This window comes from Metopolophium dirhodum, chromosome 1 (genome assembly GCF_019925205.1).
Source record: "Metopolophium dirhodum isolate CAU chromosome 1, ASM1992520v1, whole genome shotgun sequence".
NCBI lineage: Eukaryota > Metazoa > Arthropoda > Insecta > Hemiptera > Aphididae > Metopolophium > Metopolophium dirhodum.
In genome coordinates, this window is record NC_083560.1 from 77128845 (window position 1) to 77141988 (window position 13144).

Below are 13144 nucleotides of genomic sequence, written 5' to 3' on the forward strand. Positions count from 1 at the left end.
AATTTTTTATCTATGACCCTATATATAAACGTTTATGTAAATCCCTATACCAAAATTATAATTATAATAATTCTGCACCAGGATCAGAGTGATCCGTCAAATTCCCCTTCCATATTCCCCCATATTTCCCCTTCACCCCCCACACCGACCAACCACGTCGTTTCTACTCCATATTATCATAGTTCACGGTTACCGTAAAATGTCTATAATATAATAATATGATAATAATATTATTTTTTATAACAAGTTTATATTTCATGAATTTATTGTCAATCATCACTTGGATGGATGGTTATCATGAAAAATTTAATATACCAGAAGATTTAAATGCATTTAGGAAAAGTTTGGAAAGAAATGAAATTGCATTTGTAGGTGAGTATTTGCCATTATTATACTAAATTACCACCGTATTATAGTTTCCGATTTTAATAAACACACTTTTCTGATAAAGGAAACAAACATGGATGATGCTACTGCAACAGTTGCAATTTTCTTTTAATCAACTTTTGTTTTTGCGTCCAATGCACTGTTTATTCTTTACAGGTTACTCGACGACCCTATGTACATAGATAAAAAAGGCGTTGCGCGAACATTTTGATTTAAAACAGCAGATAAACGATAGGAGAAAAGCTTCTAACGCTCCAACCTCCAAGCGTGGTTAACAAAGTGGCCGCTGATGCGCGCGTTTCTGGTGGTGAATTGTTGTGATGGTTTCGCAAAATAAAGCGTTTGTACTTTGAAATGTATTAGATATAGATACAATTATCTAACACAAATGTATTAGAATGATGTTGTATACGAGTTTTAGAACACCTGTTTTTGAAAAAAACAAAAGGTTGCTAGATATGCTATCATATTGCTAGTGGCCACTTTTCATTCTTCCGACTATATAATGCAAATGCGCTAACTTTAATTCTTACTATGACAAAATCGTTATAATTCGTGCAACAAAAAATAAATTTAGTTGAGTAACGTCCTGTATACCTTGTGTCAATCGTCGTCCTACGTGATGATTATTGTGATAATACTATTATAATTACATGATGGCTGCATAGATATTAAACATAATATTATGTACCCATGCGACATTAATCCAAAATCGTCAAGCCAACATAACGGAGAGAAAAACGACGTTTGTTTCTAGTACGGCGAGAGAGAAGTATAGTTTAATGACGTTTCATAAATTAATATATACTACGAACAAGCTTAATATAAAATATTTCTCTAACTTTACTTACTCGATTAAATAAGATTAAACTAAACGATGGATGATCACGGAATTCTATGAGCCAAAAAATTAAAAATAAGGACAATTTATTAAGTTTAATTGGCAGTGATAGAGTTAAGATACATTTTAGAACAATTAACGTATCAAAATCATTTAAACAACTTCTATAAGATGTTTTATAATATACAACGGTCGTAATCAAAGTAATCTACAGTATTGCCGAAAAAATTAAAACAACTTCTCCATGAAAGGAGACCAATATTTAATTGATAATTAATAATTATGTTTGTCGTGAATAGATTTTCCACAATTCTATAAAATTTAAAAATTAAATTTGATATTTTAGTTGCCACTTCAATTATAAGACTTTTACTCTAATCTACTACCCGATACCTATTTAGAGGGGTTGATAGGATATATTATATCGAAAAAAATTACTTTACGGGAAGAACTCTCAAGCTTTGTAGAATTGTCGGATTTTGAAGATTATTTTTTTATCTAAAAGAAGAAGACTTCCTACAGCCCGCATCGATCTCTGATTTTGTATTTGATTTCTAATAACTGTATTAAACAATTTGTAAAAAAATGCTTTTTTTTTGTATTTCTTTAGACATATTGTAAAGTTTGAGAATAAAATATTGAAAAACAGAGTTCGGATGCGGGCTGTAGAATATTTCCCTCTAGCAATTAAAATAACAATTATAAAATTTGGTTGATTCTACACGGTGGTATCGTTATTCCGCAGAATGCATTTTTGAGAAAAAAATGCCATCGGCACCTGGCGTCTTAATATAATATAATTGAGAAAAAAAAATAATTTAGAAATAAAATTTATAATTCACATTCACTACGTGTGTTACATGCTACGACGACAAATTTTTCAAAATTTCGAAAATTAATGTCAAACTGTTCAATCTTTTATAGCATACCTATTGTACTATAAGATCGTATTTATAAAAATAAAATTTATGTTCGACAAAAAAACCAAGTTATATGAAATATACAATAAAACATTCATTTTTCCACTCTTATAATCGAAATATGCAATAATAATCATTTTATTCAATATATGAAATAATATCCATTTCATCCAAAATATGCGAAGACATGCAAAATAAAAACACCACCATTTATCTCATCATGAGGTGATTCGTGAACATTACTGACAAAATCAATAATCAGAAGTCGCAAAAAACAAATGCTGTTACATATAAATCCTAGCCCTGCTTATAACTCATAAACTACTAGTCCCAAATTCAATGTTTATGAATCAGAATACCTACTTAGAAAAATATTATGCTTTGGAATATGAAATTAAAACTCAATATTGTCATTCAAAAAAGTAAAAACTTAAGAGGTTATAAGGATAAAAATATTTGAAAATAGAATTTTTTAAATAAAACATTTTTTTTAACAAGTTGACACTATGTAAATAAATATTTTCGAAAAAATTAATACTTTTTGAAATATAGAATGTTTTATGATAAAATATTCACGCTGTATAAATCAATAATTATTTTTGTCATGAATAGGTTTTGTGGATGGATCACGTGAAATGACCGAAAAAGAAGGTATTTATCTAAGAAAATATAAATTAAAATAGTTAAATGTTTAAAAAGAAATCTATTACATCGAACAACCCATAAAATACATACATTTTACAAAGTATACCTACAATATGATGAATTATTTCACAAAATAAATAAATGCATAAAAAATAATTATAATAATAATAACAATTAAATAATAGGTACAAAGTTACATGTATTTATTATGCAATGAAAGGCGTAAATATGCCATGATAGCTTTATAATCTGTTATTTGGACGGATTTATATTTTATTTCTTTTAAATTGAATTAACGAAAAAATTATTTGACGATAATGCTGTATCCACTTTTTTGAATCTATTATATTTTATAGTCTATAATAGGTCTCATAAGAATGGAAGTTGATTTGTCAAACTGTTGAACAACCAAATTAATTTGATGTTCAAAGTTCATTATAAGGTTTTACAATATTATTAACAACAACAAGCATATAATTTTGTAAAAAAAAAACTTTTCCTTTTTTTAAATATGTTAGGTATATTATATCCTAGAAAATTTATTAAGTAAGACATAAAGCGGACTGCTCACCATGTTAGTTGCCAATTTCACACAGTTCACTACTCAGTACAATGTGTATATGGCTATTTTTAAAAGGATACATATTGAATCACATTAAATAAAAGGAATAAAAATAAAATAGAATAAAACATCAATTGTAACTATTCTAAGTAGTTTAAATAGATATATAAATCATATAAAATAATATTTTCAAAAAGTGCATAATTTATTTAATTTATAATACAAAGAAGAAGTTGTATTGTCAATTAATTTTAATGTTAAAGTTAAATGTTGAAATGGTAATTTATTTTTGTGTAGACAAAAATAGTTTTTGTTTTTTTAATATTATATTACATAACTTCCGGAGAGGATATATTCCCCTTTTATTAAATATTTTATCTCCTGCAAATAATTCTTATATTTAAAAGATCCATAATTTTCCAAACCTCCATGAATTTGTACAAACAGATGTATAAGTTTTATGGCGAGAATTCTGAAAACAGATTTGAATTTGTCGTCAAGTCATAATTCCCACGATTTTAATATTATCCCCCAAATTCCTAAAAATGTCATATTAAAAAAGAGTATTTAAAGATTTTTGTATTTAAAATTTTGGAGAAACCAAAATTCACCATAGCATCAATGTTTTGTAACTTCCGTTGCATAGTGGAACATGTATAGATAGGTTAGATAATAAATGTTATAAATATAATTTACAATTTATTTTTTATTTTAATTTCTAGTTTTATTTACTAAATTCTTCAATGATAACTTTGATATAAAATCTAAAAGTAAGTATTATTGTTCAATTCAATTGTTTTTATTATTATTTACATACATAATTTGTAGTAGAAAGTAGTTAACTATATTCACTACAATAGTTTAACAAAATTATATATTTGTGTTTACAATGCATTGCAATTAGGTACATGTAATGAGTGTAAAAAACAACATTACTGAATACCTACTATATTTATTTTTTAACTTATTTACAGACAAACTATACACCCCAATTGATTATTGTCGGAAACGCAGTGAGTATAAACAATTAAATATGAAATCATAACATCGTAAATAATCCAATATAAGTACATATTAATAAATTACATGTTAACCAACATATCATAGAATGTTATGATTTGATTTGATATATACTAGATTACTCAGCAAACGTTGTTTTACCATATACATTAGAATTAGAATTGGAATTACACGGGTGTATTTTTAGTAACATTTTCTAGACATCTTTTATTAATAAATAATATATAAATACTAAATACTACAGAATATATTTGTATACAACGCTCACAGTTTTTTTGTCATGTGACAATACAAACATGCTTTCTTTAGAGGTTACTCTTGAAAGAGCGACATATAATTGGCCATGTGAAAAACACTCAACGCTCAAATCTAAACCTGCAACGTTGAAAGTTTGACCCTGTGATTTATAAATGGTCATTGCAAAAGATATCTTTACTGAAAATTGTAGGCGTTTAAATTGGGACGGTAAATCCGATGGTATCAGAGGAATTCAGGGAATCAATAATAATAATAAACTAATAATAATTAAATAATAATTTAGTTTATTGTTGCAGATTAAAATAATAATAGTGTATTATATATTGGTTACTATTGAGCGGGCTAATGAAAAGGTTCTATGTCCAATTTCTTCAAAAATGGTATTATTGCATATATTTATTTAGTTTTCTTCACTTTTTTTCCAGTTTTTTGGGTTTTATAAAATATGTGGATGTGTAATACGCAATATTAACAATGTATCTTACAATAATTGTATTTATTTATTCATTAAAATTATGGTTAAATTCATAAGATAAAATATTGGGTTTTAAAGTTAAGAATCGCTCTGCTGAAAAATTTGATATTGTGACATATGTTACGTCCCAACCGACGTCGACACGATATACATCAACACAGAAATGAAATACGTGATGTAAGGTATGATGAATGTTTATTAAGGTAGTACAAAATTACAATATTATAATATATGGTGTAAAAGAGTGGTGTTACGACTCTTTAAGATAGAATTTAAACTGTGACTGGTGATACGACCTGACTCTGAATGTCTCTAACCGTCTGAAGAGCTCTTGTCCTGGGCTTCTATATATATGATTGTGTCCTTTGGAGTGGGTGGTTGTAGTAGTGGCTAAGCTCGGTCATAAGACAGAGTTCGGGTCTCGTATTTGGTATGCTGGTCGACTCGTATCCTGCGTATGGGTGTTGGCTTTCCAGGAAAGATACGTGTGACGACACCTTCTATAGTTTAATTGTTTTCTCTACGCATTTGCAACGACCTCCGCATGTTATACTATACTAATTGCCTTATAAGTTATAGTGTCAAATATTATTAGAGACGTGCGGCGCGCTGTACATAGTTAATATATGACTATTTAATACGTCGGTACGTAACACATAGAACCTTTTCATTCTCAACCCGCGAATTTGGTTAATCGGGCATGTTTGTTGATTTATCTTATTATTTTTTGTCAATATACAGTGTGATCACGATAAGTGGAAACACTCAATAACTATGTGCAGGCTTCATATATTTCAATTCTGCTTTTTTGACTAACTCATTAACATTATTATACACATTTTCAAATAATTAGACTATTTTTGTGACAGTTAACATTACGCATGCGCTCAATATTTATTTATTTTAATGGCATGACCTATTTTTGACCACAAATAATTTTTTTGTATTTTTTTAATGAATTTCAGTGGTTGAATTTCTATTCTAAGTTAAAAAATGTCCGAGTTATAGTAATCTGATTTACATGGATATTGTTATTATTACGTATTTATTATTATTAAATACGTATTCCATAATCAATTACACCAACGCAAATAACATAAAATCAGATAACTATAACTCGGCCCTTTTTTAACTTCGAAAAGAAATTCAACCACTAAAATTCATTAAATAATACAAAAAAAAATAGTTTGTGGTCATAAATAAGTCATGCGATTAAAAAAAAATATGATTGTGCACATTCCCAAAATTAACTGTCACAAAATAAGTCTAATTATTTGAAAATGTGTATAATAATGTTAATAAGTTAGTCAAAAAAGCAGAATTGAAATATATGTAGCCTGCATATAGTTATTGAGTGTTTCCACTTATCGTGATCACACTGTATATCTAATATATTAAATTCTCGTGTCACAGTGTTAGTGATTGAACTCGTTCGAAATGGCTCGAACGATTTTGATCAAATTTCCTGTGTATATTTTGTAGGTCTGAGAATACGTTTAGGCCCATTTAAAAAGGAAATTGATCACGCCCCCGGTGGTGGCTGCGACACGATTGAGCCAAATTGTCGGCGTATCAAAGGAAATCGGATTACAAAAGAAAACGTACACGTTTGAGCATAATAAACTATGCAACGTTGCCATTTTCCATTTTAAACTATATTATAGAAGAATATTTATTTAAATAAGAACCCAAACAAAAATTTTCAGATTTACTTTATTTGTATGTTATTATATTTTATATTAAGATATTAGGATTATAATACAAATCAGGATTTTTATAAAATGATAATGACAGTTACTTGATACGAATTATTGTGATATGGTGTATGTGGTTACCGCGATTTATTTTTATTTTATATTTTACTATAATTAATAATTACTAATCGTTATTTTTAATAAAGGGATTAAATACTAATACTTTATTTTATATTTATCTTGCTTACTTTACATAATATTGTGAAAAAATTCAACAGGTACACTATAAATTTAATTTTAATAAAAATTTACAAATTTTACCGTAAATTTGGTAAATTTACCAAAAAAATGTTTTACGTTAAATCCACATCTCTAGTTGTAGGTAATAATGAATACAAAAAATCACATGTTTAAAGTGCAGTTGTTATAAACTATAATTGTAAATTTTAAAGAAAACTGTAAGTACTGGCCGAAAAAGGAACGGTAAGTTTTGGCCGAAAAGGGCCTGTGAAACAGAATTTTTTTCCCGGGCAACAGAAAAGTTCAGATAATTTTGAACACCATACACCGAATATTAAAATATTAAAATAAAGAATTGATCAAAGTTTGAGTCATATAGAGTTTGTACGTTTAACGGGCAACGAAATGCACGAGATCAGCTAGTAAACTATAAATACAAGTTACAATGGGTTTATTTTAAATAATATTATTAATACAATTTATTATTTTAATTGACTTAACTAGGTAGGTATACTTAATAATATTAAATACTCAGTTTTGAGTTGCATCACTATTTTTTCAGCAGGAAATATATACAAAAAATAATTATTTGAGTCACGAACAGTGACGTACTGACATAAGTCAAAATGTTTTCAAATATATTTTGTTGTTAAAATTAAGAGGACGCCACACCCGCATGTGTTGTCTCCGTCTTACACACTTACGACATTGACAAAACGTATTTACGCAGTCTGAGTAGAACTCACTCAATGTTGGTTCTAGAGTAAAAATACTTATCATAAAATTGAATTAAAACAATATTTCTTGGGGCAAGACGTTGCGTTTTTTTTAAAAAATTTAAATTTTGAAAAGTTAAAGGTATTTAATTATAATTTCATTTTTATGAGTAGTATTTAGTATTTACCTCAAATCATAACATTTTATCTACACATCAAATATTTATATTTATAAATTTGCAGATTTTGGCAATTGTGGAATTTTGGGTATTATAATAATACATTTATTTTAAATTACAATGATAATACATATAAATTATATAGTTTGAGTAAATTTAATAGGTATTCATATATTTATTAATTTATTCTCTTTCCTATACATTTAAATTGACAATCATGGTCAGATAATTTTTAATGATAATATGATGACGTGGATGCCAAGTGCTAACTAATATATTCATTAGCTTTTGAGTACATTTTCTTGATTTATATTTAATACATAATATTTATATAATTATAGTTTATAATACACTATTAATATAAAATTGTGAAATATTACATAAACATTTTTTTCCATTTAAAATAATTATGTAATTGTTCTTAAAATTTACCATTGTATATTCGTAATAATTTATAATTCTTTAATATATGATTATTTGTACATAGGCTGGATATCGCGCTGTAAGTCCACAAATTTGATTCTTAATATTGTATTAAATTTAGTACGCTTTAGTGCTACTTATTACTTAACCATATTGCATGTAAGTATGCAATCTGGGTGTAACATCCTCTTAAAGGACCATAAAACACTCAACATTGACTTTTATTTAAAAAATCATAATAAAAAAATGGTGCTAATAATACTTTTCTGGGTTCAATAATTTTCGAGTTACTAACTCTTTAAAATCACGCGTGACGTCATAAGATCCTACTCGCGGCGGCAATGTGTACATTACTAATTTTTCTAAATATGTAATTATTATCTTTTTGATATGATACTATGGTATGATATTGTTTATTTAAGACGAATTACATCTGGTTCATATGAGTAACAAAACAATGTATTTTATTACGTATTAATCATTATTATTTATGAACTTACTAGCCAACCAGTCACAGTTTTGCCCGTGATTGGTTGTTTATTTTGTTTTCAGACGATGATATGTATCATTTTTAATTTAAATTTCATCAATTAATGTGATCGGCAAGTGAATAAATAAAACGGTTAATGAAAACGTATTGAAATATTTCTAGCGGTATTAATAGTAAATTCATTTTTATAGCACCTAATTACCCGTAAAAGAAACGCAAATCTTAAAAAAAATATGATTGTTTAACTACTTTTGGGTGTAACATGCTGCAGCCTGCATTAAGTGCAACTCAGCCACCCTCGTATACAATCCGACTACGTCGAATCGTGGATAAAGGGCAACTCTTTCACCGATCACCTTCGTAGTCAGTTTTCAATAATTCGATTTGATACTTAATCTGCCCAAAAAAACTAACGGCAACCGGTAATAAATAAACACAAATAATTTCTACTGTTGTCTAGCTGTAACTGTTACGTCCCAACCGACGTCGATATATACATCAACGCAGAGATAAAATACGTGATGTACTAGGTATGATGAATGTTTATTAACGTAGTACAAAAATACAATGTTATAATATATGGTGTAAAAGAGTGGTGTTACTACTCTTTAAGATAGAATATAAACTGTGAGTGGTGTTACGACCTGACTCTGAATGTCCTAACCGTCTGAAGAGCTCTTGTCCTGGGCTTCTATATATATGATTGTGTCCTTTGGAGTGGGTGGTTGTAGTAGTGGCTAAGCTTGGTCATGAGACAGAGTTCGGGTCTCGTATTTAGTATGCTGGTCGGTATCAGGTCACTTCCCCGTCTGCCATTTCCCCGTCAGACATTTCCCCGTCCAATACGTTTCCCCATACGACATTTCCCCGTCCATATTATATTATTTATAAAATCTTGAAAGAATAATATAAAAATTCCGATTTCGTACTATCTATACATCACGTATACATATCGATATATCCCCGTCCATTAATCTAAATGAAATCGGCTTCAAATTGTATAGATATTTTTCGCTATCGGTGCAAACCCAAATAATACGCAGATAAACTAATAGTCAACACACATTATAGATTGTCTGTAATATTATCTACGATTTATACGGTGACAACGAATCTGATGACGGGCCTACAGTTCAGTCGTCAATCCGCTTTTGATGTTCAATTAATTTTGTTTTACGCCGTCCGTGTTTGTCCGTTGTTTTGCTTATTGTTATAGTGCGTTATTTTAATTCACTCCATTAACAATTTTTACAATGTCTTTAAATTACGTGAAAAGTTCAAAAGGAAAAGACTTACTAGTGTACTCAGGATATATTTTTGAAAAAGATTATATAAAAAAACAAAAAACTTATTGGAAATGTATAAAATACAATACTGATAAATGCCGTGGAAGGGCACATACTAAAAATAGTGAGGTTTCTTTTCATAAAGACGATCTGCATAATCATACGCCAAATAATGAGGACATTGGTGTTAAAAAATGTATTGCACAAATAAAAGAAATGTCGAATCAAATTGAGTCAACTCCACAACAAATTGTTGCTAAAATGTCATGTTCTCCTCAAGCAGTATCTGCCGCCTTACCAACAGTTAATGCAATGAAAAAAACCATTAAACGAATAAGGCATCGAAAAAATGCCCCTCCAGCAAACCCGAGTATGTTATCAGAGTTAATTATTTTTGAACCATATAATATTACCTTAGACAACGAGAAATTTCTTCTATACGATAGTGGCGTGGATGACAATAATAGATTATTATTATTTTCGACAAAAAATAATTTAAAGATTTTAGCGTCTGAGCAAAGTCATTGGTTTATAGATGGCACGTTTAAATCAGCACCACATTTGTTTACTCAAATTCTATCCATACATGCGATAAAATATAATACGGTATTGCCATTAGTTTTTGTACTTTTACCTAACAAATCAAAAGAGAGTTATACTCGAGTTGCCCGTGAACTTTTGATTTTGGAAAAAAATTTAAGTCCGATTAGTATAATGACTGATTTTGAACATGGTCTAATTGAAGCATTTACTAATGTTTATACTGGTACACAAATGAGAGGCTGTTTTTTTCATTTTGGTCAATGTCTATGGCGAAAAATACAAAGCCTTCCAGAAATACGTAAAAAATATACGAATAATGCAGATTTTGCTTTGAAAATAAAGCAGCTAATGGCTTTAGCTTTTGTTCCTGTGTCAGATGTTGTTGAGAAATTCAACGAATTGATGTCTCAACAGTTTTTTGTAGATAATGAAGAGTTATTAATCCATTTAATTGATTATTTTGAAGAGACGTGGATTGGGAGACCAACTAGAAGAAATATACGACGACCTCCAATATTCGATTTAAAATTATGGAACCAATACGATACTACACAAGCAGGTTTGCCAAAAACAAATAATAATATTGAAGGTTGGCATAGAGCATTCTCATCTTTATTAGCTGCGTCTCATCCTACCATATGGCGACTTATTGAGGGTCTTAAAAAAGAACAACAGTTAACTGAATTAAAAGTTAACCAATTCATTGCTGGACAAGAACCTCCAGCAAAAAAGAAAAAATATCGCGATGTTGCTAAACGTATACAAAATATTGTATCTACATATGACGAACGTGATCTGGATGAGTACTTAATTGGCATCGCTCAAAATTTAGAGCTACAAAATTAATTAAAACATTATTACTATTACAGCTCGACAATGTATATTATGTTATATTTACGTGATCAATAAATTATGAATTACTTTTTTTAAAATTCATTATAATATATAAATAATATAATATGGACGGGGAAACGTATTGGACGGGGAAATGTCTTACGGGGAAGTGGCAGACGGGGAAGTGTCCATGAATCTGCTGGTCGACTCGTATCCTTCGTATGGGTGTTGGCTTTCCAGGAAAGATACGTGTGACGGCACCTTCTATAGCTTAATTGTTTTCTTTACGCTTTTGCAACGACCTCCGCATGTTATACTATACTAATTGCCTTATTAGTTATAGTGTCAAATATTATTAGAAACGTGCGGCGCGCTGTACATAGTTAATATATGACTACTTAATACGTGGGTACCAATGGGAACTATTGATAAATAAAAATAAAATTCCTAATGTAAACTTCAATGTCCCCGTTTGAGCACCTCTTTAAAATGAGAATTTTGGCAAATCCATTCTTATTGCACGATGGAAATATGAAAAGAACCTCTATTCCAAATTTCAAGTTCGTACGTTGCGTAGTTATTGAGTTACAGCGATCAGTAACTAAGTAACTATTTTGATTTTATATGTATAGATAACCAATAGCGACCTTACAATAAACAAAAATATATTATTATTTAGTTAAAAATAAAACAAAATATTTGTACATACGGTGAGTAATTAGAAATACAGAAATTAGGTAGGAAGTATCGTTGGGCCAAAATCCTATATAAACACCATATTCTTCTGAATAAGTCTGTCTTATTTTATAAATCACACATGATGGAATTACTATCCTATTGCCCGTTCCAATCGTTGTCTATGCATTTATCCACGAAATAAGCTGTTTGTAAGCCAAGTATCGCCAGACTTTATTTTGTGGTTCACTTTTACACAAAACTTTTTTTTTTCTGTTTTTTTACTTTTAAATCATTTTATGATGAGAAGTAATTAAAACATCTTTGTCTAAAACTAGTTTGTCGAATAAAATATTGTTTGTCACACAACCAGCTATTCCACTAACTTGTTTTACTTTTTCACTTTCTTGACAACAGACGCTTTCTTGATCCGTCGTCATAACTACGCACTGTCCACATTTGCACCAATATAATTTACCACTTCGATTATCTACGTTAATTTCAAAATCATTATTTTCAGTAAAATTGTTTGAATCCTGCTGATTTATTCAACCTGGTTCAAATTTATGATGTTTTACACTCGCCATAACGAACTACAACTGATCCAAAAGTAGACTAAGACATTACTGCTGTAATACTGATCGATAATAATAATAATAATAATAATAAACTAGAAATGGATAATATTATTGTTTTAATAATAGTTGGTGGTTAGCTTATCAATTTACATTCTTCAAAACTATAAATTGTAAATCGTAATGTATAAAAATACTTTGAATGAATTTCTCTCGTATTTTTTTTTTCTTGTGTAAGAAAGCGTCGGAATAAACCACCAGAAATAAAAAATAATTTGAACATGAGCCTATTGTTATAATTTTTAACACGTGAAATTACAGTAAAATTACATATAAATAATAGGAAAAATCCTTGACATGGTAATATTGTTTTTAAATATT

General features: G+C 28.8%; 1 protein-coding gene across 1 annotated transcript in view; it reads left to right on the top strand.

Moving 5' to 3' along the window:
• Positions 1-13144, top strand: part of LOC132941784 (uncharacterized) — a 53291-nt gene that overhangs the window by 7725 nt on the left and 32422 nt on the right. Inside the window, exons 4-9 of the mRNA XM_061009958.1 lie at positions 248-372; positions 2761-2799; positions 4078-4125; positions 4330-4368; positions 8002-8025; positions 8425-8439. Coding sequence (XP_060865941.1) covers positions 258-372; positions 2761-2799; positions 4078-4125; positions 4330-4368; positions 8002-8025; positions 8425-8439 — 280 coding nt within the window. The 5' untranslated portion in view covers positions 248-257. The remainder of the gene's footprint in view (positions 1-247; positions 373-2760; positions 2800-4077; positions 4126-4329; positions 4369-8001; positions 8026-8424; positions 8440-13144) is intronic.